The sequence below is a fragment of the Salmo salar genome, chromosome 13, assembly GCF_965601325.2.
Source record: "Salmo salar chromosome 13, fSalSal1, whole genome shotgun sequence".
In the NCBI taxonomy this organism is placed as follows: Eukaryota; Metazoa; Chordata; class Actinopteri; order Salmoniformes; family Salmonidae; genus Salmo; species Salmo salar.
Window position 1 is genome coordinate 2,726,536 of NC_138303.1, and position 27,675 is coordinate 2,754,210.

General features: G+C 42.5%; 1 protein-coding gene across 1 annotated transcript in view; it reads right to left on the reverse strand.

Moving 5' to 3' along the window:
* The window catches only part of LOC106593269 (plasma membrane calcium-transporting ATPase 2), a 335,713-nt gene that overhangs the window by 200,461 nt on the left and 107,577 nt on the right, over positions 1 to 27,675 (reverse strand). Inside the window, exon 9 of the mRNA XM_082959776.1 lies at positions 4,762 to 4,833. Coding sequence (XP_082815902.1) covers positions 4,762 to 4,833 — 72 coding nt within the window. The remainder of the gene's footprint in view (positions 1 to 4,761; positions 4,834 to 27,675) is intronic.

The window sequence follows — 27,675 nt, forward strand, 5'->3', positions numbered from 1 at the left end:
GACTAGGCTACTGACTAGGCTACTGACTAGGCTACTGATTAGGCTACTGATTAGGTTACTGATTAACTACTGATTAGGCTACTGACTAGGCTATTGATTAGGCTGCTGATTAGGTTACTGATTAGCTACTGACTAGGCTACTGATTAACTACTGATTAGGTTACTGATTAGCTACTGATTAGGCTACTGATTAGGTTACTGATTAGCTACTGATTAGGTACTGACTAGGCTACTGATTAGAATACTGATTAGGCTACTGACTAGGCTACTGATTAACTACTGATTAGGCTACTGACTAGGCTACTTATTACGCTACTGACTAGGCTACTGACTAGAATACTGACTAGGCTACTGACTAGGCTACTGATTAGGTTACTGATTAGCTACTGATTAACTACTGACTAGGCTACTGACTAGGCTACTGACTAGGCTACTGATTAGGCTTCTGATTAGGCTACTGACTAGGCTACTGATTAGCTACTGATTAGGCTACTGACTAGGCTACTTATTACGCTACTGACTAGGCTACTGACTAGGCTACTGACTAGGCTACCGACTAGGCTACCGATTAGGCTACCGATTAGGCTACTGACTAGGCTACTGATTAGGCTACTGACTAGGCTACTGACTAGGCTACTGATTAACTACTCATTAGGCTACTGACTAGGCTACTGACTAGGCTACTTACTAGGTTACTGATTAGGTTACTGATTAACTACTGATTAACTACTGACTAGGCCACTAACTAGGCTACTGACTAGGCTACTGATTAGCTACTGATTAACTACTGACTTGGCTACTGATTAACTACCAACTAGGCTACTGATTAGGCTACTGATTAACTACTGATTAGGCTACTGATTAGCTACTGATTAGCTACTGACTAGGCTACTGATTAGGTTACTGATTACCTACTGACTATGCTACTGACTAGGCTACTGATTAGCTACTGATTAACTACTGATTAGGTTACTGATTAGCTACTGACTAGGCTACTGACTTGGCTACTAATTAGCTACTGACTAGGCTACTGACTAGGCTACTGACTAGGCTACTGATTAGCTACTGACTAGGCTACTGACTAGGCTACTGATTAGGCTACTGATTAGGTTACTGATTAACTACTGATTAGGCTACTGACTAGGCTATTGATTAGGCTGCTGATTAGGTTACTGATTAGCTACTGACTAGGCTACTGATTAACTACTGATTAGGTTACTGATTAGCTACTGATTAGGCTACTGATTAGGTTACTGATTAGCTACTGATTAGGTACTGACTAGGCTACTGATTAGAATACTGATTAGGCTACTGACTAGGCTACTGATTAACTACTGATTAGGTTACTGATTAGGCTACTGATTAACTACCGACTAGGCTACCGACTAGGCTACCGACTAGGCTACCGACTAGGCTACCGAATTGGCTACCGATTAGGCTACCGATTAGGCTACCGACTAGCTACTGATTAGCTACTGATTAGGCTACTGATTAGGCTACTGACTAGGCTACTGATTAGGCTACTGACTAGGCTACTGACTAGGCTACTGATTAGGCTACTGACTAGGCTACTGACTAGGCTACTGACTAGGCTACCGATTAGGCTACCGACTAGGATACTGATTAGCTACTGATTAGGCTACTGATTAGGCTACTGATTAGGCTACTGACTAGGCTACCGACTAGGCTACCGATTAGGCTACCGATTAGGCTACTGACTAGGCTACCGACTAGGCTACCGACTAGGCTACCGATTAGGCTACCGATCAGGCTACTGACTAGGCTACTGACTAGGCTACTGACTAGGCTACTGACTAGGCTACCGATTAGGCTACTGATTAACTACTGATTAGGCTACTGACTAGGCTACTGATTAGGCTACTGACTAGGCAACTGACTAGGCTACTGATTAACTACTGATTAGGCTACTGACTAGGCTACTGACTAGGCTACTGACTAGGCTATTGACTAGGCTACTGATTAGGCTACTGACTAGGCTACCGACTAGGCTACCAATTAGGCTACCGATCAGGCTACTGACTGGGCTACTGACTAGGCTACTGATTAACTACTGATTAGGCTACTGACTAGGCTACTTACTAGGCTACTGATTACGTTACTGATTAACTACTGATTAACTACTGACTAGGCCACTGACTAGGCTACTGACTAGGCTACTGATTAGGCTACCAACTAGGCTACTGATTAGGCTACTGATTAACTACTGATTAGGCTACTGATTAGCTACTGATTAACTACTGACTATGCTACTGACTAGGCTACTGATTAGCTACTGATTAACTACTGATTAGGTTAATGATTAGCTACTGACTAGGCTACTGATTAGCTACTGACTAGGCTACTGACTAAGCTACTGACTAGGCTACTGATTAGGCTACTGAGTAGCTACTGATTAGGTTACTGATTAACTACTGATTAGGCTACTGACTAGGCTATTGATTAGGCTGCTGATTAGGTTACTGATTAGCTACTGACTAGGCTACTGATTAACTACTGATTAGGTTACTGATTAGCTACTGATTAGGTTACTGATTAGCTACTGATTAGGTACTGACTAGGCTACTGATTAGGTACTGACTAGCTACTGATTAGACTACTGATTAGGCTACTGACTAGGCTACTGATTAACTACTGATTAGCTACTGATTAGGTTACTGATTAGCTACCGACTAGGCTACCGACTAGGCTACCGACTAGGCTACTGACTAGGCTACCGACTTGGCTACCGATTAGGCTACCGATTAGGCTACCGACTAGCTACTGATTAGGCTACTGACTAGGCTACTGACTAGGCTACTGACTGGGCTACTGACTAGGCTACTGATTAGGCTACCGACTAGGCTACCGACTAGGCTACCGACTAGGCTACCGACTAGCTACTGATTAGGCTACTAACTAGGCTACTGATTAGCTACTGATTAGGCTACTGATTATGCTACTGATTATTCTACTGATTAGGCTACTCAAGCTGTGCATACAAACTGAACGATAATGGTCAGAAGATTTTCAAAAAGGCAACAGAGGAGGAGACAGAGAAACAGAGGAGGAAACACAGAAACAGAGGAGACAGAGCAACAGAGGAGACAGAGCAACAGAGGAGACAGAGCAACAGAGGAGACAGAGCAATGGAGGAAAGACAGAAACAGAGGAGACACAGCAACAGAGGAGGAGACAGAGCAACAGAGGAGACAGAGCAACAGAGGAGGAATGACAGCAACAGAGGAGGAAAGACAGCAACAGCGGAGACAGAGGAGGAGACAGAGCAACAGAGGAGGAGACAGAGCAACAGTGGAGACAGAGCAACAGAGGAGGAGACAGAGAAACAGAGGAGGAGACAGAGCAACAGAGGAGGAGACACAGCAACAGAGGAGGAGACAGAGGAGGAGACAGAGCAACAGAGGAGACAGAGCAACAGAGGAGAGAGAGCAACAGAGGAGACAGAGCAACAGAGGAGACAGAGCTAACAGAGGAGACAGAGCAACAGAGGAGACAGAGCAATAGAGGAGTAAGAGCAACAGAGGAGACAGAGCAGTGGAGGAAAGACAGCAACAGAGGAGACAGAGCAACAGAGGAGACAGAGCAACAGAGGAGGAGACAGAGCAACAGAGGAGGAGACACAGCAACAGAGGAGGAGACACAGCAACAGAGGAGGAGACAGAGGAGGAGACAGAGCAACAGAGGAGGAGACAGAGGAGGAGACAGAGGAGGAGACAGAGCAACAGAGGAGGAAACACAGAACCAGAGGAGACAGAGTAACAGAGGAGACAGAAAAACAGAGGAGACAGAGCACTGGAGGAAAGACAGCAACAGAGGAGACAGAGCAACAGAGGAGACAGAGCAACAGAGGAGACAGAGCAACAGAGGAGGAGACACAGCAACAGACTTCGTCTCGGGCCTAACAACACCCGTGCCAATATATCCAACAAACACCTGCTTCTCGGGCATTATCACTTAAATATACAACAACAACGTTATTAACACCAGAACAACAACGTTATTAACACAACAACAACAACAACATTATTAACACAACAACAACAATGTTATTAACACAACAACAACATTATTAACACAACAACAACAACATTAACACAACAACAACAACATTATCACAACAACAACAACAACAACATTAACACAACAACAACAACAACATTAACACAATAACAACAACGTTATTAACACAACAACAACAACAACATTGACACAACAACAACAACAACATTGACACAACAACAACAACATTAACACAACAACAACAACATTATCACAACAACAACATTAACACAACAACAACAACAACATTAACACAACAACGTTATTAACACAACAACAATGTTATTAACACAACAACAACGTTATTAACACAACAACAACAACATTATTAACACAACAACAACATTATTAACACAACAACAACATTATTAACACAACAACAACATTATTAACACACAACAACATTATTAGCTCAACAACGACACCATTATTAACACAACAGCAACAACATTATTAACCCAACAACAACAACAACATTATTAACACAACAACAACAACATTATCACAACAACAACAACCTTATTAACACAACAACAACACTATTAACACAACAACAACAACATTATTAACACAACAACATTATTGACTCAACCTGCAACACAACAACAACGTTATTGACTCAACCCTGCAACACAACAACATGAACATTTCCTATGCTTGTTGCCAATATAAAAAACGTCTCACCTTCTATTACGAACGTCTGGATGACAAAATACAACACCAAGATGAGCACTGTTATAGCTGACATCACCAGGCCTAGACAGAGAGAGACAGAAAGAACGATGTGTGACCATGTAACTTTATGACGATGTTATGTGAAATAAGAGGCCATACTAATTTAATTGACTGTATAACTTTATGACACTGTAATGTTACATAAGGCCATACTAATTTAATTGACGAGCAAAAAAAAATAGAAGAAATATCCACCAAAAATAAAATGACTCCAAATTCAGAGGTCAAATGAGGGGGGTTATATTTGTCCTGTTCCACATATGTTCAAGTGTGTGACCTGTAAAAGTGTGTGGTATGAACTGGAAAAGTTTTTTGTTGTTGAATATCCCACCCCCCTAAAACACGCTCAGAGAGAGTAGGGTCACGTCCAGGGATCAGCCATTATTGACGGTGACCCTGGAGAAATTTGGATGCAGTGCTTTGCTCAAGGGCACATTGGCAGATTTGATAGCAAGTGGCTTGTTCTGGTCTCTATAGTGTTTTTCTTTTTTTCTTGTAATGAACTGCTTTTCTTCTTGTTTACACAGAGTGCCCCAGGACCTGACTTTTCGGAATTGTTGTTTGTGCCTCACCACCTCTTCCCCCTTCAAGAACATCTTGGCATCCACAGTGGACAGACGTCTGGGCATCCACAGTGGACAGACGTCTGGGCATCCACAGTAGACAGACATCTGGGCATCCACAGTGGACAGACTTCTGGGCATCCACAGTGGACAGACTTCTGGGCATCCACAGTGGACAGATGTCTGGGCATCCACAGTGGACAGACGTCTGGACAGACGTCTCTCCACTGTGTATGTCCAGATACCTGGTGATATTGACTGTCTTCTTGGAACAGCTCTGAACCACATACTGTATAAAACATTTCTCATCCCAAATGCATTGGACAGCTTTCAGTTCTTGTCTAGACAGTTTGTTTTTGGTATTCAAGCACCTTGTTTTCTCACATTCAACACAGTTGATGGTTTTTCTCACCTTGACACTGAGCATGACAGCACTTCTCTTCACAATCTATGTTTTCTGTTATAGAGATCCTTGTCAGTGGTGTCCAAGTTGTATAGAACATCACATTTCTGGTACTCATGTCTGACTGTTGTCAATGTTGGATGAGGCACAAACCTTAATTTCTTGAATTGCTATTCTGGCAGATATAGAGGATTAATGCAGTACCAGCGTGGATCATCCTCTTCACATTTCTTGATCTGTACCATGTATTGTGACATCTTGAAATGTCTGTCCTGGAAAACAACCCTGTCAGGAAAACAACCTCTCACTCAATGTCAACAAAACATCAGACTGTTAAACAGCCATCACTAACACAGAGAGGCTGCTGGCGCCGACGGAGATGGCAGCATCGTGACTAGCTCTTAGGAAACTATGCAGTATTTAGTTTTTTTATGTACTATTTTTTTTTACATTATTAGCTCAGGAAATGTTTTGTGTCATTACATACAGCCGGGAAGAAATATTGGATATTAGAGCGGCGGTAACTCACCAGAACTACCAGCATTACGAACAGGAATACGACTTCCATGGAGCAGATCCTTTGTTCACTCTCCCCGGAGCAATTCAACTTCTTCCAGAGGCCGACTCAAAACCTCGCCGGCAGAGGAGAGGCACTCGAGTCTGCCTGCTGGTTCGACTTAGGAGGCGCGCACACCACCTACCTCTTTCCGAGTATATTACTCGCTAATGTTCAGTCTTTGGATAACAAAGGATTTCTTTCCAGAGAGACATCAGGGGCTGGAGCATACTTTGATTCACGGAAACATGGCTCTCTCTGGATACTCTGTCGGAGTCGATAAAGCCACCAGGATACTCAGTACATCGTGCAGACAGGAATAAATATCTCTCTGGGAAGTAGAAGGGCGGAGGAGTGTATTTAATGATTAACGACTCATGGTGTAATCCTAGGAACATACAGGAACTCAAGTCATTTTGTTCACCCTACCTAGAATACCTGCCAACCGTTTTATCTCCCAAGAGAAATCTCCTCCGTCATTGCCACGGCCATTTACATCCCACCTCAAGCCAAAACCTTGATGGCCCTCGAACTTCACTGGACTTTATACAAACTGGAAACCACACATCCTGAGGCTGCATTTATTTTAGCTGGGGATTTTAACAAAGCAAATCTGAGGACTAGGCTGTCAAAATTCTATTAACATATTGACTGTCCAACTCGCGCTACCAAGACTCTCGAACATTGCTATTCAAACTTCCGGAATGCTTACAAGGCCCTCCCCTGTCCTCCTTTCGGCAAATCTGATCACGGATCCATCTTGCTCCTCCCGTCCTATAGGCAGAAACTCAAACAGGAAGTGCCCGTGCTTCGTACTATTCAACGCTGGTCTGACCAATCGGAATCCACGCTTTAGGATTGTTTTGATCACATGGACTGGGATATGTTCCAGGTAGCGTGCAAAAATAGTCTAGATGTATACACGGACACGGTGACTGAGTTCTTAAGGAAGTGTATAGGAGATGTAGTACCCACTGTAGTACTCACCAATACCTTACCTGCCACCCTAGACTCACTTCAATTTGCTTACCGCCCCAATAGATCCACAGACGATGCAACCGCCATCACTCTGCACACTGCCCTATCCCATCTGGACAAGAGAAATACCTATGTAAGAATGCTGTTTATTGACTTCAACACCATAGTACCCTCCAAGCTCATCATTAAGCTTGAGGCCCGGGGTCCGAATCCCGCCCTTTGCTACTGGGTCTTGGACTTCCTGACGGGCCACCCCCAGGTGGTGAAGGAAGGAAATATCATGAATGCGTGGCCATACATGCCTCCAAGTTAATCATCAAGTTTGCAGATGACACAACACTAGTAGGCTTGATTACTAACGATGACGAGACAGCCTACAGAGCTGTCTCAGCATCAACAAAACAAAGGAGATGATTGTGGACTTCAGGAATCAGCAGAGGAAGCACCCCCCTATCTACATCGACGGGACCATAGTGGAGAAGGTGGAAAGCTTCAAATTCCATGGCCTACACATCACTGACAAACTGAAATGGACCACGCACACAGACAGTGTGGTGAAGAAGGCGCAACAGAGCCTCTTCAACCTCAGGAGGCTAAAGAAATGTGTCACCTAAAACCCTCACACATTTGTATATAGTCTTAATTCGTTCCTCCTTAGATTTGTGTGTGTTGGGTATATATTGTGTAATTTGTTAGATTTTACTTGTTAGATATTACTCCACTGTCGGAGCTAGAAGCACAAACATTTCGGTACACCCGCAAAAATCACATGTATGTGACCAATAACATTTATTTTATTTGCTGCCTATATACAGACTTGAAATTATTGGCCACACTAACACATGGATCACTAATCACTTTATTAATGCCACTTTAAGAATGATGTTTACATATCTTGCATTACTCATCCCATATTTTATACCATCTATTGCATCTACCCTGTGCCGCTCGGTCATTGCACATCCATATATTTACATGTATATATTCTTATTCCATCCTTTTACTTAGATTTGTGTGTATTAGGTAGTTGTTGTGGAATTGTCAGATTACATGTTACATATTGCTGCACTGTCGGAACTAGAAGCACAAGCATTTTGCAACACTCGCGGTAACATCTGCTAACCATGTGTAAATCTGATTTGATTTGGAATCACTTGTACCGTTCCTTGTCAAGGCCCTTCCTGCTGAGATCATGCATCATGTCAACTTCTATATCAATGATGTTGAATTGTTGCGCGCTACTGACAATTTCACCGTGTGTTGCGGGCTGCTGTTCCTTTCCACTTAAGTCAGTCAAACCGGCCACTCACAAGAGCTGCAACAGGATTTAGACTCTTTTCAAAGGTCTCTTTCAGGTCTGGGTTTTTTGGTTGTTGTTTCACCTAGGCTCATTATGGTGCTACACTTTTTCACATGCTTTCCCTTTAGATTTTTTCCCATCTTCTCCATGGCCAGGGCAGTTCCCAGCAGCCCTAAGTTTAGGCAGGGTTGTCCCAGCTGTCACCTGGTGCTGTTCTACAGGCGATAAAAATGTCAAGAGGCATGCTTGAACAGAACCATCGGTGGTTCTGTGGTCTGGTCCACCATCAGATTGAATGAAAATTTAATTTGTTGAGAGAGACTCCATCTTCACTGTAGTTCCCTCCAATTACATTCTGTAATTGAATTTTTGTCGTCCCCCCCCAATTTTATAATTGTAATGTGATACAAAACGAGGCAACGCTGTGCTTTAGGACCATGCGGACACATCCAAAAGGTCGGGTAGGCTGTTTGGAGTATATATATATACACTGCTCCAAAAAATAAAGGGAACACTTAAACAACACATCCTAGATCTGAATGAAAGAAATAATCTTATTAAATACTTTTTTCTTTACATAGTTGAATGTGCTGACAACAAAATCACACAAAAATAATCAATGGAAATCCAATTTATCAACCCATGGAGGTCTGGATTTGGAGTCACACTCAAAATTAAAGTGGAAAACCACACTACAGGCTGATCCAACTTTGATGTAATGTCCTTAAAACAAGTCAAAATGAGGCTCAGTAGTGTGTGTGGCCTCCACGTGCCTGTATGACCTCCCTACAACGCCTGGGCATGCTCCTGATGAGGTGGCGGATGGTCTCCTGAGGGATCTCCTCCCAGACCTGGACTAAAGCATCCGCCAACTCCTGGACAGTCTGTGGTGCAACGTGGCGTTGGTGGATGGAGCGAGACATGATGTCCCAGATGTGCTCAATTGGATTCAGGTCTGGGGAACGGGCGGGCCAGTCCATAGCATCAATGCCTTCCCCTTTCAGGAACTGCTGACACACTCCAGCCACATGAGGTCTAGCATTGTCTTGCATTAGGAGGAACCCAGGGCCAACCGCACCAGCATATGGTCTCACAAGGGGTCTGAGGATCTCATCTCGGTACCTAATGGCAGTCAGGCTACCTCTGGCGAGCACATGGAGGGCTGTGCGGCCCCCCAAAGAAATGCCACCCCACACCATGACTGACCCACCGCCAAACCGGTCATGCTGGAGGATGTTGCAGGCAGCAGAATGTTCTCCACGGCGTCTCCAGACTCTGTCACGTCTGTCACATGTGCTCAGTGTGAACCTGCTTTCATCTGTGAAGAGCACAGGGCGCTAGTGGCAAATTTGCCAATCTTGGTGTTCTCTGGCAAATGCCAAACGTCCTGCATGGTGTTGGGCTGTAAGCACAACCCCCACCTGTGGACACATGCACATTTGTGGCCTGCTGGAGGTCATTTTGCAGGGCTCTGGCAGTGCTCCTCCTGCTCCTCCTTGCACAAAGGCGGAGGTAGCGGTCCTGCTGCTGGGTTGTTGCCCTCCTACGGCCTCCTCCACGTCTCCTGATGTACTGGCCTGTCTCCTGGTATCGCCTCCATGCTCTGGACACTACGCTGACAGATACAGCAAACCTTCTTGCCACAGCTCGCATTGATGTGCCATCCTGGATGAGCTGCACTACCTGAGCCGCTTGTGTGGGTTGTAGACTCCGTCTCATGTTACCACTAGAGTGAAAGCACCGCCAGCATTCAAAAGTGACCAAAACATCAGCCAGGAAGCATAGGAACTGAGAAGTGGTCTGTGGTCCCCACCTGCAGAACCACTCCTTTATTGGGGGTGTCTTGCTAATTGCCTATAATTTCCACCTGTTGTCTATTCCATTTGCACAACAGCATGTGAAATTTATTGTCAATCAGTGTTGCTTCCTAAGTGGACAGTTTGATTTCACAGAAGTGTGATTGACTTGGAGTTACATTGTGTTGTTTAAGTGTTCCCTTTATTTTTTTGAGCAGTATATATATATATATAACTGGGGGGGGGACAGATATATATATATATATATGTCCCCCCCCCCCAGTTCTAAAACCAAAGTTGCGCCCCTGTCTAAAGATGCTGAGATTTTCAACAGTGTGTCAAAGAAGGCTGGAAAACCTTGTCCATGACATACACTTTCTCTTTATAGAATGACCCAGATGGAGATGCTGGGATGTCTGGGATCAACATCATAGATGGTACAAGTCCACTGAAGCTGCTAGAACTGCCCCAGCCATATGAGCAATGCTTAGACGACTGCCTCTGTTACAGGTACCTAAAGGCTGACCAGGTTCTCCGACAGGAATGATTGCTTTATCATCCACACTTTCATACTCCTGCTGCAACAAGCAGGCAAACTGTTTCATGTAGTTCCACTGTACTGCAACAAACTTTGATTCTTGATGTCCCTTCCTGATCACCAAAGACTGGACCATGAACTTGAGGTCAAACCTTCCTGTGTACTGGAGAGCAGACTTAGACCATTGATTCTTGGGTGTAAACTGCAGTCGCAGCCACTGTGTTGATGGGATTTTAGATTCTGGTGGAAGCCGCTTTTCCACCATGTCACCCAAAACCTCAACAGAAATGTCAAAAGTTAAGAACGAGTACTCTCCATGTCTGCAACTGTTGACCTGAGCTGTCTATTCATCAACATACTTCTGTACTTCATCCCAAAAGGGCTGGAATGAGGATTGTGGTTTGCCATTCAGCTTCCTTAAATCCATGATCAGGTCTGGGTCATCACCATCAAGGAGGAACAAGGAGACTCTCTGGGTCATCACCATCAAGGAGGAACAAGGAGACTCTCTGGGTCATCACCATCAAGGAGGAACAAGGAGACTCTCTGGGTCATCACCATCAAGGAGGAACAAGGAGACTCTCTGGGTCATCACCATCAAGGAGGAACAAGGAGACTCTCTGGGTCATCACCATCAAGGAGGAACAAGGAGACTCTGTCATCAAGCAGGCCCTGTTCAGCATCATCTGTCAGTAACTGCTGTTCACTTTGGCAGGATGTGCGTATTTGTCAAGGAATGCTTTTTGCTCTAGTGTTGCATGTTGGTTATTTATTTATTTAATCGGTGTGAAGATGACAGAAGCTTGCCTGGATTCATGAAGCCGTCGCTATCTAACAGAAGCTTGCCTGGTTTCATGAAGCCATCGCTATCAGACAGAAGCATGCCTGGTTTCATGAAGCCGTCACTATCTAAAAGAAGCTTGCCTGGTCTCATGAAGCCATCGCTATCTGACAGAAGCTTGCCTTGCCTCATGAAGCCATCGCTATCTGACAGAATCTTGCCTGATCTCATGAAGCCATCTCTATCTGACAGAAGCTTGCCTGGTCTCATGAAGCCATCACTATCTGACAGAAGCTTGCCTGATCTCATAAAGCCATCGCTATCTGACAGAAGCTTGCCTGATCTCATGAAGCCATCGCTATCAGACAGAAGCTTGCCTGGTTTCATGAAGCCATCGCTATCAGACAGAAGCTTGCCTGGTCTCATGAAGCCATCGCTATCAGACAGAAGCTTGCCTGGTCTCATGACGTCATCGCTATCTGACAGAAGCTTGCCTGGTCTCATGAAGCCATCGCTATCAGACAGAAGCTTGCCTGGTCTCATGAAGCCATCGCTATCAGACAGAAGCTTGCCTGGTCTCATGAAGCCATCGCTATCAGACAGAAGCTTGCCTGGTCTCATGAAGCCATCGCTATCAGACAGAAGCTTGCCTGGTCTCATGAAGCCATCGCTATCAGACAGAAGCTTGCCTGGTTTCATGAAGCCATCGCTATCAGACAGAAGCTTGCCTGGTCTCATGAAGCCATCGCTATCAGACAGAAGCTTGCCTGGTCTCATGAAGCCATCGCTATCTGACAGAAGCTTGCCTGGTCTCATGAAGCCATCGCTATCAGACAGAAGCTTGCCTGGTCTCATGAAGCCATCGCTATCAGACAGAAGCTTGCCTGATCTCATGAAGCCATCGCTATCTGAGGATACCTACCATATGAATGTCAGAGTGCCTAGGTAGTTACCACAGGCATACTTGTAGAAAGTAAAAGTCAATGGAAGTTTCAAGTTGTCAATCCATTTCCTCCGCTGGGATGTGTCTTCAGGAGAAGAGTCCAGTAGGAAGCAAGGGTGATGTTCGGCCATTTTCTCCAAAGCTTGCAACAGTGTGTTGTACTAGGGGCTTACCAGTCCGCATGACGCTCTCATAAAACGTCCACCTCTGGTGTGTGTTTGGGAGTGGACTGTTGGTGACGTCTGGTCAATGTTTGATTCACCTTCTTCAAGTGGGATGCTGCCATGGACGCGTTTACATGCACCACATCCTCTCTGACATCTCATTTAGTTTGGAATACAGAACAGAGAAACAGGCAGTTTTAACTGAGAGGTTTATAAAACATAAAGCTTTTGGAAATACAGAATAAATGGTGCTGTTTTCCAACATCAAACACAGTGAATCTACAAGGAGTAGTAGCTTCCCATCATCAGATACAATGAATCTACAAGGAGTAGTAGCTTCCCATCATCAGACACAGTGAATCTACAAGGAGTATTATCAGATACAGTGAATCTACAAAGAGTAGTAGCTTCACATCATCAGATACAGTGAATCTACAAGGAGTAGTAGCTTCCCATCATCAGATACAGTGAATCTACAAGGAGTAGTAGCTTCCCATCATCAGACACAGTGAATCTACAAGGAGTAGTAGCTTCCCATCATCAGACACAGTGAATCTACAAGGAGTAGTAGCTTCCCATCATCAGATACAGTGAATCTACAAGGAGTAGTAGTTTCACATCATCAGATACAGTGAATCTACAAGGAGTAGTAGCTTCCCATCATCAGATACAGTGAATCTACAAGGAGTAGTAGCTTCCCATCATCAGATACAGTGAATCTACAAGGAGTAGTAGCTTCCCATAATCAGACACAATGAATCTACAAGGAGTAGTAGCATTCCATCATCAGAAACAGTGAATCTACAAGGAGTAGTAGCTTCCCATCATCAGACACAATGAATCTACAAGGAGTAGTAGCTTCCCATCATCAGATACAGTGAATCTACAAGGAGTAGTAGCTTCCCAACATCAGACACAGTGAATCTACAAGGAGTATTATCAGATACAGTGAATCTACAAAGAGTAGTAGCTTCCCATCATCAGAAACAGTGAATCTACAAGGAGTAGTAGCTTCCCATCATCAGACACAATGAATCTACAAGGAGTAGTAGCTTCCCATCATCAGATACAGTGAATCTACAAGGAGTAGTAGCTTCCCAACATCAGACACAGTGAATCTACAAGGAGTAGTAGCTTCCCATCATCAGACACAGTGAATCTACAAGGAGTATTATCAGATACAGTGAATCTACAAAGAGTAGTAGCTTCACATCATCAGATACAGTGAATCTACAAGGAGTAGTAACTTACCATCATCAGATACAGTGAATCTACAAGGAGTAGTAGCTTCCCATCATCAGATACAGTGAATCTACAAGGAGTAGTAGCTTCCCATCATCAGATACAGTGAATCTACAAGGAGTAGTAGCTTCCCATCATCAGATACAGTGAATCTACAAGGAGTAGTAGCTTCCCATCATCAGATACAGTGATTCTACAAGGAGTAGTAGCTTCCCATCATCAGATACAGTGAATCTACAAGGAGTAGTAGCTTCCCATCATCAGATACAGTGAATCTACAAGGAGTTGTAGCGTCCCATCATCAGATACAGTGAATCTACAAGGAGTAGTAGCTTCCCATCATCAGACACAGTGAATCTACAAGGAGTAGTAGCTTCCCATCATCAGACAGAGTGAATCTACAAGGAGTAGTATCTTCCCATCATCAGATACAGTGAATCTACAAGGAGTAGTAGTTTCCCATCATCAGATACAGTGAATCTACAAGGAGTAGTAGCTTCCCATCATCAGATACAGTAAATCTACAATTAGTAGTAGCTTCCCATCATCAGATACAGTGAATCTACAAGGAGTAGTAGCTTCCCATCATCAGACACAATGAATCTACAAGGAGTAGTAGCTTCCCATCATCAGAAACAGTGAATCTACAAGGAGTAGTAGCTTCACATCATCAGACACAATGAATCTACAAGGAGTAGTAGCTTCCCATCATCAGATACAGTGAATCTACAAGGAGTAGTAGCTTCCCAACATCAGACACAGTGAATCTACAAGGAGTAGTAGCTTCCCATCATCAGACACAGTGAATCTACAAGGAGTAGTAGCATCCCATCATCAGACACAGTGAATCTAAAAGGAGTAATATCAGATACAGTGAATCTACAAAGAGTAGTAGCTTCCCATCATCAGATACAGTGAATCTACAAGGAGTAGTAGCTTCCCGTCATCAGACACAATGAATCTACAAGGAGTAGTAGCTTCCCATCATCAGATACAGTGAATCTACAAGGAGTAGTAGCTTCCCAACATCAGACACAGTGAATCTACAAGAAGTTGTAGCTTCCCATCATCAGATACAGTGAATCTACAAGGAGTAGTAGTTTCCCATCATCAGATACAGTGAATCTACAAGGAGTAGTAGCTTCCCATCATCAGATACAGTGAATTTACAAGGAGTAGTAGCTTCCCATCATCAGATACAGTGAATCTACAAGGAGTAGTAGCTTCCCATCATCAGACACAATGAATCTACAAGGAGTAGTAGCTTCCCATCATCAGAAACAGTGAATCTACAAGGAGTAGTAGCTTCCCATCATCAGACACAATGAATCTACAAGGAGTTGTAGCTTCCCATCATCAGATACAGTGAATCTACAAGGAGTAGTAGCTTCCCAACATCAGACACAGTGAATCTACAAGGAGTAGTAGCTTCCCATCATCAGACACAGTGAATCTACAAGGAGTATTATCAGATACAGTGAATCTACAAAGAGTAGTAGCTTCACATCATCAGATACAGTGAATCTACAAGGAGTAGTAGCTTCCCATCATCAGATACAATGAATCTACAAGGAGTAGTAGCTTCCCATCATCAGACACAGTGAATCTACAAGGAGTAGTAGCTTCCCATCATCAGATACAGTGAATCTACAAGGAGTAGTAGCTTCCCATCATCAGATACAGTGAATCTACAAGGAGTAGTAGCTTCCCATCATCAGATACAGTGAATCTACAAGGAGTAGTAGCTTCCCATCATCAGATACAGTGAATCTACAAGGAGTAGTAGCTTCCCATCATCAGACACAGTGAATCTACAAGGAGTAGTAGCTTCCCATCATCAGACACAGTGAATCTACAAGGAGTAGTAGCTTCCCATCATCAGACACAGTGAATCTACAAGGAGTAATATCAGATACAGTGAATCTACAAAGAGTAGTAGCTTCCCATCATCAGATACAGTGAATCTACAAGGAGTAGTAGCTTCCCGTCATCAGACACAGTGAATCTACAAGGAGTAGTAGCTTCCCATCATCAGATACAGTGAATCTACAAGGAGTAGTAGCTTCCCATCATCAGATACAGTGAATCTACAAGGAGTAGTAGCTTCCCATCATCAGATACAGTGAATCTACAAGGAGTAGTAGTTTCCCATCATCAGATACAGTGAATCTACAAGGAGTAGTAGCTTCCCATCATCAGATACAGTGAATTTACAAGGAGTAGTAGCTTCCCATCATCAGATACAGTGAATCTACAAGGAGTAGTAGCTTCCCATCATCAGACACAATGAATCTACAAGGAGTAGTAGCTTCCCATCATCAGAAACAGTGAATCTACAAGGAGTAGTAGCTTCCCATCATCAGACACAATGAATCTACAAGGAGTTGTAGCTTCCCATCATCAGATACAGTGAATCTACAAGGAGTAGTAGCTTCCCAACATCAGACACAGTGAATCTACAAGGAGTAGTAGCTTCCCATCATCAGACACAGTGAATCTACAAGGAGTATTATCAGATACAGTGAATCTACAAAGAGTAGTAGCTTCACATCATCAGATACAGTGAATCTACAAGGAGTAGTAGCTTCCCATCATCAGATACAATGAATCTACAAGGAGTAGTAGCTTCCCATCATCAGACACAGTGAATCTACAAGGAGTAGTAGCTTCCCATCATCAGATACAGTGAATCTACAAGGAGTAGTAGCTTCCCATCATCAGATACAGTGAATCTACAAGGAGTATTATCAGATACAGTGAATCTACAAAGAGTAGTAGCTTCACATCATCAGATACAGTGACTCTACAAGGAGTAGTAGCTTCCCATCATCAGATACAGTGAATCTACAAGGAGTAGTAGTTTCCCATCATCAGAAACAGTGAATCTACAAGGAGTAGTAGCTTCCCATCATCAGACACAGTGAATCTACAAGGAGTATTATCAGATACAGTGAATCTACAAGGAGTAGTAGCTTCCCATCATCAGATACAGTGAATCTACAAGGAGTAGTAGCTTCCCATCATCAGATACAGTGAATCTACAAGGAGTAGTAGCTTCCCATCATCAGATACAGTGAATCTACAAGGAGTAGTAGCTTCCCATCATCAGATACAGTGAATCTACAATGAGTAGTAGCTTCCCATCATCAGATACAGTGAATCTACAAGGAGTAGTAGCTTCCCATCATCAGACACAGTGAATCTACAAGGAGTAGTAGCTTCCCATCATCAGATACAGTGAATCTACAAGGAGTAGTAGTTTCCCATCATCAGATACAGTGAATCTACAAGGAGTAGTAGCTTCCCATCATCAGATACAGTGAATCTACAAGGAGTAGTAGCTTCCCATCATCAGATACAGTGAATCTACAAGGAGTAGTAGCTTCCCATCATCAGACACAATGAATCTACAAGGAGTAGTAGCTTTCCATCATCAGAAACAGTGAATCTACAAGGAGTAGTAGCTTCCCATCATCAGACACAATGAATCTACAAGGAGTAGTAGCTTCCCATCATCAGATACAGTGAATCTACAAGGAGTAGTAGCTTCCCAACATCAGACACAGTGAATCTACAAGGAGTATTATCAGATACAGTGAATCTACAAAGAGTAGTAGCTTCCCATCATCAGAAACAGTGAATCTACAAGGAGTAGTAGCTTCCCATCATCAGACACAATGAATCTACAAGGAGTATTAGCTTCCCATCATCAGATACAGTGAATCTACAAGGAGTAGTAGCTTCCCAACATCAGACACAGTGAATCTACAAGGAGTAGTAGCTTCCCATCATCAGACACAGTGAATCTACAAGGAGTATTATCAGATACAGTGAATCTACAAAGAGTAGTAGCTTCACATCATCAGATACAGTGAATCTACAAGGAGTAGTAGCTTCCCATCATCAGATACAGTGAATCTACAAGGAGTAGTAGCTTCCCATCATCAGATACAGTGAATCTACAAGGAGTAGTAGCTTCCCATCATCAGATACAGTGAATCTACAAGGAGTAGTAGCTTCCCATCATCAGATACAGTGAATCTACAAGGAGTAGTAGCTTCCCATCATCAGATACAGTGAATCTACAAGGAGTAGTAGCTTCCCATCATCAGATACAGTGAATCTACAAGGAGTAGTAGCTTCCCAACATCAGACACAGTGAATCTACAAGGAGTAGTAGCTTCCCATCATCAGACACAGTGAATCTACAAGGAGTAGTAGCTTCCCATCATCAGACAGAGTGAATCTACAAGGAGTAGTAGCTTCCCATCATCAGATACAGTGAATCTACAAGGAGTAGTAGTTTCCCATCATCAGATACAGTCAATCTACAAGGAGTAGTAGCTTCCCATCATCAGATACAGTAAATCTACAATTAGTAGTAGCTTCCCATCATCAGATACAGTGAATCTACAAGGAGTAGTAGCTTCCCATCATCAGACACAATGAATCTACAAGGAGTAGTAGCTTCCCATCATCAGAAACAGTGAATCTACAAGGAGTAGTAGCTTCACATCATCAGACACAATGAATCTACAAGGAGTAGTAGCTTCCCATCATCAGATACAGTGAATCTACAAGGAGTAGTAGCTTCCCAACATCAGACACAGTGAATCTACAAGGAGTAGTAGCTTCCCATCATCAGACACAGTGAATCTACAAGGAGTAGTAGCATCCCATCATCAGACACAGTGAATCTACAAGGAGTAATATCAGATACAGTGAATCTACAAAGAGTAGTAGCTTCCCATCATCAGATACAGTGAATCTACAAGGAGTAGTAGCTTCCCGTCATCAGACAAAATGAATCTACAAGGAGTAGTAGCTTCCCATCATCAGATACAGTGAATCTACAAGGAGTAGTAGCTTCCCAACATCAGACACAGTGAATCTACAAGAAGTTGTAGCTTCCCATCATCAGATACAGTGAATCTACAAGGAGTAGTAGTTTCCCATCATCAGATACAGTGAATCTACAAGGAGTAGTAGCTTCCCAACATCAGATACAGTGAATTTACAAGGAGTAGTAGCTTCCCATCATCAGATACAGTGAATCTACAAGGAGTAGTAGCTTCCCATCATCAGACACAATGAATCTACAAGGAGTAGTAGCTTCCCATCATCAGAAACAGTGAATCTACAAGGAGTAGTAGCTTCCCATCATCAGACACAATGAATCTACAAGGAGTAGTAGCTTCCCATCATCAGATACAGTGAATCTACAAGGAGTAGTAGCTTCCCAACAGCAGACACAGTGAATCTACAAGGAGTAGTAGCTTCCCATCATCAGACACAGTGAATCTACAAGGAGTATTATCAGATACAGTGAATCTACAAAGAGTAGTAGCTTCACATCATCAGATACAGTGAATCTACAAGGAGTAGTAGCTTCCCATCATCAGATACAGTGAATCTACAAGGAGTAGTAGCTTCCCATCATCAGACACAGTGAATCTACAAGGAGTATTATCAGATACAGTGAATCTACAAAGAGTAGTAGCTTCCCATCATCAGATACAGTGAATCTACAAGGAGTAGTAGCTTCCCATCATCAGATACAGTGAATCTACAAGGAGTAGTAGCTTCCCATCATCAGATACAGTGAATCTACAAGGAGTAGTAGCTTCCCATCATCAGACAGAGTGAATCTACATGGAGTAGTAGCTTCCCATCATCAGATACAGTGAATCTACAAGGAGTAGTAGTTTCCCATCATCAGATACAGTGAATCTACAAGGAGTAGTAGCTTCCCATCATCAGATACATTTAATCTACAAGGAGTAGTAGCTTCCCATCATCAGACACAATGAATCTACAAGGAGTAGTAGCTTCCCATCATCAGATACAGTGAATCTACAAGGAGTAGTAGCTTCCCAACATCAGACACAGTGAATCTACAAGGAGTATTATCAGATACAGTGAATCTACAAAGAGTATTAGCTTCCCATCATCAGATACAGTGAATCTACAAAGAGTATTAGCTTCCCATCATCAGATACAGTGAATCTACAAGGAGTAGTAGCTTCCCATCATCAGATACAGTGAATATACAAGGAGTAGTAGCTTCCCATCATCAGATACAGTGAATCTACAAGGAGTAGTAGCTTCCCATTATCAGATACAGTGAATCTACAAGGAGTAGTAGCTTCCCATCATCAGATACAGTGAATCTACAAGGAGTAGTAGCTTCCCATCATCAGACACAATGAATCTACAAGGAGTAGTAGCTTCCCATCATCAGATACAGTGAATCTACAAGGAGTAGTAGCTTCCCAACATCAGAAACAGTGAATCTACAAGGAGTAGTAGCTTCCCATCATCAGACACAGTGAATCTACAAGGAGTATTATCAGATACAGTGAATCTACAAAGAGTAGTAGCTTCCCATCATCAGATACAGTGAATCTACAAGGAGTAGTAGCTTCCCATCATCAGATACAGTGAATCTACAAGGAGTAGTAGCTTCCCATCATCAGATACAGTGAATCTACAAGGAGTTGTAGCTTCCCATCATCAGATACAGTGAATCTACAAGGAGTAGTAGCTTCCCATCATCAGACACAGTGAATCTACAAGGAGAAGTAGCTTCCCATCATCAGACACAGTGAATCTACAAGGAGTAGTAGCTTCCCATTATCAGATACAGTGAATCTACAAGGGGTAGTAGTTTCCCATCATCAGATACAGTGAATCTACAAGGAGTAGTAGCTTCCCATCATCAGATACAGTGAATTTACAAGGAGTAGTAGCTTCCCATCATCAGATACAGTGAATCTACAAGGAGTAGTAGCTTCCCATCATCAGACACAGTGAATCTACAAGGAGTAGTAGCTTCCCATCATCAGATACAGTGAATCTACAAGGAGTAGTAGCTTCCCAACATCAGATACAGTGAATTTACAAGGAGTAGTAGCTTCCCATCATCAGATACAGTGAATCTACAAGGAGTAGTAGCTTCCCATCATCAGACACAATGAATCTACAAGGAGTAGTAGCTTCCCATCATCAGAAACAGTGAATCTACAAGGAGTAGTAGCTTCCCATCATCAGACACAATGAATCTACAAGGAGTAGTAGCTTCCCATCATCAGATACAGTGAATCTACAAGGAGCAGTAGCTTCCCAACATCAGACACAGTGAATCTACAAGGAGTAGTAGCTTCCCATCATCAGACACAGTGAATCTACAAGGAGTATTATCAGATACAGTGAATCTACAAAGAGTAGTAGCTTCACATCATCAGATACAGTGAATCTACAAGGAGTAGTAGCTTCCCATCATCAGATACAGTGAATCTACAAGGAGTAGTAGCTTCCCATCATCAGACACAGTGAATCTACAAGGAGTATTATCAGATACAGTGAATCTACAAAGAGTAGTAGCTTCCCATCATCAGATACAGTGAATCTACAAGGAGTAGTAGCTTCCCATCATCAGATACAGTGAATCTACAAGGAGTAGTAGCTTCCCATCATCAGATACATTTAATCTACAAGGAGTAGTAGCTTCCCATCATCACATACAGTGAATCTACAAGGAGTAGTAGCTTCCCATCATCAGATACAGTGAATCTACAAGGAGTAGTAGCTTCCCAACATCAGAAACAGTGAATCTACAAGGAGTAGTAGCTTCCCATCATCAGACACAGTGAATCTACAAGGAGTATTATCAGATACAGTGAATCTACAAAGAGTAGTAGCTTCCCATCATCAGATACAGTGAATCTACAAGGAGTAGTAGCTTCCCATCATCAGATACAGTGAATCTACAAGGAGTAGTAGCTTCCCATCATCAGATACAGTGAATCTACAAGGAGTAGTAGCTTCCCAACATCAGACACAGTGAATCTACAAGGAGTATTATCAGATACAGTGAATCTACAAAGAGTATTAGCTTCCCATCATCAGATACAGTGAATCTACAAAGAGTATTAGCTTCCCATCATCAGATACAGTGAATCTACAAGGAGTAGTAGCTTCCCATCATCAGATACAGTGAATCTACAAGGAGTAGTAGCTTCCCATCATCAGATACAGTGAATCTACAAGGAGTAGTAGCTTCCCATTATCAGATACAGTGAATCTACAAGGAGTAGTAGCTTCCCATCATCAGATACAGTGAATCTACAAGTGGTAGTAGCTTCCCATCATCAGACACAATGAATCTACAAGGAGTAGTAGCTTCCCATCATCAGATACAGTGAATCTACAAGGAGTAGTAGCTTCCCAACATCAGAAACAGTGAATCTACAAGGAGTAGTAGCTTCCCATCATCAGACACAGTGAATCTACAAGGAGTATTATCAGATACAGTGAATCTACAAAGAGTAGTAGCTTCCCATCATCAGATACAGTGAATCTACAAGGAGTAGTAGCTTCCCATCATCAGATACAGTGAATCTACAAGGAGTAGTAGCTTCCCATCATCAGATACAGTGAATCTACAAGGAGTTGTAGCTTCCCATCATCAGATACAGTGAATCTACAAGGAGTAGTAGCTTCCCATCATCAGACACAGTGAATCTACAAGGAGTAGTAGCTTCCCATCATCTGATACAGTGAATCTACAAGGAGTAGTAGTTTCCCATCATCAGATACAGTGAATCTACAAGGAGTAGTAGCTTCCCATCATCAGATACAGTGAATCTACAAGGAGTAGTAGCTTCCCATCATCAGATACAGTGAATCTACAAGGAGTAGTAGCTTCCCATCATCAGACACAATGAATCTACAAGGAGTAGTAGCTTCCCATCATCAGAAACAGTGAATCTACAAGGAGTAGTAGCTTCCCATCATCAGACACAAGGAATCTACAAGGAGTAGTAGCTTCCCATCATCAGATACAGTGAATCTACAAGGAGTAGTAGCTTCCCAACATAAGACACAATGAATCTACAAGGAGTAGTAGCTTCCCATCATCAGACACAATGAATCTACAAGGAGTAGTAGCTTCCCATCATCAGAAACAGTGAATCTACAAGGAGTAGTAGCTTCCCATCTTCAGACACAATGAATCTACAAGGAGTAGTAGCTTCCCATCATCAGATACAGTGAATCTACAAGGAGTAGTAGCTTCCCAACATCAGACACAGTGAATCTACAAGGAGTAGTAGCTTCCCATCATCAGACACAGTGAATCTACAAGGAGTAGTAGCTTCCCATCATCAGACACGGTGAATCTACAAGGAGTATTATCAGATACAGTGAATCTACAAAGAGTAGTAGCTTCCCATCATCAGATACAGTGAATCTACAAGGAGTAGTAGCTTCCCATCATCAGATACAGGGAATCTACAAGGAGTAGTAGCTTCCCATCATCAGACACAATGAATCTACAAGGAGTAGTAGCTTCCCTTCATCAGATACAGTGAATCTACAAGGAGTAGTAGCTTCCCAACATCAGACACAGTGAATCTACAAGGAGTAGTAGCTTCCCATCATCAGACACAGTGAATCTACAATGAGTATTATCAGATACAGTGAATCTACAAAGAGTAGTAGCTTCACATCATCAGATACAGTGAATCTACAAGGAGTAGTAGCTTCCCATCATCAGATACAGTGAATCTACAAGGAGTAGTAGCTTCCCATCATCAGATACAGTGAATCTACAAGGAGTAGTAGCTTCCCATCATCAGACACAATGAATCTACAAGGAGTAGTAGCTTCCCATCATCAGATACAGTAAATCTACAAGGAGTAGTAGCTTCCCAACATCAGACACATTGAATCTACAAGGAGTAGTAGCTTCCCATCATCAGACACAGTGAATCTACAAGGAGTATTATCAGATACAGTGAATCTACAAAGAGTAGTAGCTTCCCATCATCAGATACAGTGAATCTACAAGGAGTAGTAGCTTCCCATCATCAGATACAGTGAATCTACAAGGAGTAGTAGCTTCCCATCATCAGACACAGTGAATCTACAAGGAGTATTATCAGATACAGTGAATCTACAAAGAGTAGTAGCTTCCCATCATCAGATACAGTGAATCTACAAGGAGTAGTAGCTTCCCATCATCAGATACAGTGAATCTACAAGGAGTAGTAGCTTCCCATCATCAGATACAGTGAATCTACAAGGAGTAGTAGCTTCCCATCATCAGATACAGTGAATCTACAAGGAGTAGTAGCTTCCCATCATCAGATACAGTGAATCTACAAGGAGTTGTAGCTTCCCATCATCAGATACAGTGAATCTACAAGGAGTAGTAGCTTCCCATCATCAGACACAATGAATCTACAAGGAGTAGTAGCTTCCCATCATCAGATACAGTGAATCTACAAGGAGTAGTAGCTTCCCAACATCAGACACAGTGAATCTACAAGGAGTTGTAGCTTCCCATCATCAGATACAGTGAATCTACAAGGAGTAGTAGTTTCCCATCATAAGATACAGTGAATCTACAAGGAGTAGTAGCTTCCCATCATCAGATACAGTGAATTTACAAGGAGTAGTAGCTTCCCATCATCAGATACAGTGAATCTACAAGGAGTAGTAGCTTCCCATCATCAGACACAATGAATCTACAAGGAGTAGTAGCTTCCCATCATCAGAAACAGTGAATCTACAAGGAGTAGTAGCTTCCCATCATCAGACACAATGATTCTACAAGGAGTAGTAGCTTCCCATCATCAGATACAGTGAATCTACAAGGAGTAGTAGCTTCCCAACATCAGACACAGTGAATCTACAAGGAGTAGTAGCTTCCCATCATCAGACACGGTGAATCTACAAGGAGTATTATCAGATACAGTGAATCTACAAAGAGTAGTAGCTTCCCATCATCAGATACAGTGAATCATCAAGGAGTAGTAGCTTCCCATCATCAGATACAGTGAATCTACAAGGAGTAGTAGCTTCCCATCATCAGACACAATGAATCTACAAGGAGTAGTAGCTTCCCATCATCAGATACAGTGAATCTACAAGGAGTAGTAGCTTCCCATCATCAGACACAATGAATCTACAAGGAGTAGTAGCTTCCCTTCATCAGATACAGTGAATCTACAAGGAGTAGTAGCTTCCCAACATCAGACACAGTGAATCTACAAGGAGTAGTAGCTTCCCATCATCAGACACAGTGAATCTACAATGAGTATTATCAGATACAGTGAATCTACAAAGAGTAGTAGCTTCACATCATCAGATACAGTGAATCTACAAGGAGTAGTAGCTTCCCATCATCAGATACAGTGAATCTACAAGGAGTAGTAGCTTCCCATCATCAGATACAGTGAATCTACAAGGAGTAGTAGCTTCCCATCATCAGACACAATGAATCTACAAGGAGTAGTAGCTTCCCATCATCAGATACAGTAAATCTACAAGGAGTAGTAGCTTCCCAACATCAGACACATTGAATCTACAAGGAGTAGTAGGTTCCCATCATCAGACACAGTGAATCTACAAGGAGTATTATCAGATACAGTGAATCTACAAAGAGTAGTAGCTTCCCATCATCAGATACAGTGAATCTACAAGGAGTAGTAGCTTCCCATCATCAGATACAGTGAATCTACAAGGAGTAGTAGCTTCCCATCATCAGACACAGTGAATCTACAAGGAGTATTATCAGATACAGTGAATCTACAAAGAGTAGTAGCTTCCCATCATCAGATACAGTGAATCTACAAGGAGTAGTAGCTTCCCATCATCAGATACAGTGAATCTACAAGGAGTAGTAGCTTCCCATCATCAGATACAGTAAATCTACAATTAGTAGTAGCTTCCCATCATCAGATACAGTGAATCTACAAGGAGTAGTAGCTTCCCATCATCAGACACAATGAATCTACAAGGAGTAGTAGCTTCCCATCATCAGAAACAGTGAATCTACAAGGAGTAGTAGCTTCACATCATCAGACACAATGAATCTACAAGGAGTAGTAGCTTCCCATCATCAGATACAGTGAATCTACAAGGAGTAGTAGCTTCCCAACATCAGACACAGTGAATCTACAAGGAGTAGTAGCTTCCCATCATCAGACACAGTGAATCTACAAGGAGTAGTAGCATCCCATCATCAGACACAGTGAATCTAAAAGGAGTAATATCAGATACAGTGAATCTACAAAGAGTAGTAGCTTCCCATCATCAGATACAGTGAATCTACAAGGAGTAGTAGCTTCCCGTCATCAGACACAATGAATCTACAAGGAGTAGTAGCTTCCCATCATCAGATACAGTGAATCTACAAGGAGTAGTAGCTTCCCAACATCAGACACAGTGAATCTACAAGAAGTTGTAGCTTCCCATCATCAGATACAGTGAATCTACAAGGAGTAGTAGTTTCCCATCATCAGATACAGTGAATCTACAAGGAGTAGTAGCTTCCCATCATCAGATACAGTGAATTTACAAGGAGTAGTAGCTTCCCATCATCAGATACAGTGAATCTACAAGGAGTAGTAGCTTCCCATCATCAGACACAATGAATCTACAAGGAGTAGTAGCTTCCCATCATCAGAAACAGTGAATCTACAAGGAGTAGTAGCTTCCCATCATCAGACACAATGAATCTACAAGGAGTTGTAGCTTCCCATCATCAGATACAGTGAATCTACAAGGAGTAGTAGCTTCCCAACATCAGACACAGTGAATCTACAAGGAGTAGTAGCTTCCCATCATCAGACACAGTGAATCTACAAGGAGTATTATCAGATACAGTGAATCTACAAAGAGTAGTAGCTTCACATCATCAGATACAGTGAATCTACAAGGAGTAGTAGCTTCCCATCATCAGATACAATGAATCTACAAGGAGTAGTAGCTTCCCATCATCAGACACAGTGAATCTACAAGGAGTAGTAGCTTCCCATCATCAGATACAGTGAATCTACAAGGAGTAGTAGCTTCCCATCATCAGATACAGTGAATCTACAAGGAGTATTATCAGATACAGTGAATCTACAAAGAGTAGTAGCTTCACATCATCAGATACAGTGACTCTACAAGGAGTAGTAGCTTCCCATCATCAGATACAGTGAATCTACAAGGAGTAGTAGTTTCCCATCATCAGAAACAGTGAATCTACAAGGAGTAGTAGCTTCCCATCATCAGACACAGTGAATCTACAAGGAGTATTATCAGATACAGTGAATCTACAAGGAGTAGTAGCTTCCCATCATCAGATACAGTGAATCTACAAGGAGTAGTAGCTTCCCATCATCAGATACAGTGAATCTACAAGGAGTAGTAGCTTCCCATCATCAGATACAGTGAATCTACAAGGAGTAGTAGCTTCCCATCATCAGATACAGTGAATCTACAATGAGTAGTAGCTTCCCATCATCAGATACAGTGAATCTACAAGGAGTAGTAGCTTCCCATCATCAGACACAGTGAATCTACAAGGAGTAGTAGCTTCCCATCATCAGATACAGTGAATCTACAAGGAGTAGTAGTTTCCCATCATCAGATACAGTGAATCTACAAGGAGTAGTAGCTTCCCATCATCAGATACAGTGAATCTACAAGGAGTAGTAGCTTCCCATCATCAGATACAGTGAATCTACAAGGAGTAGTAGCTTCCCATCATCAGACACAATGAATCTACAAGGAGTAGTAGCTTTCCATCATCAGAAACAGTGAATC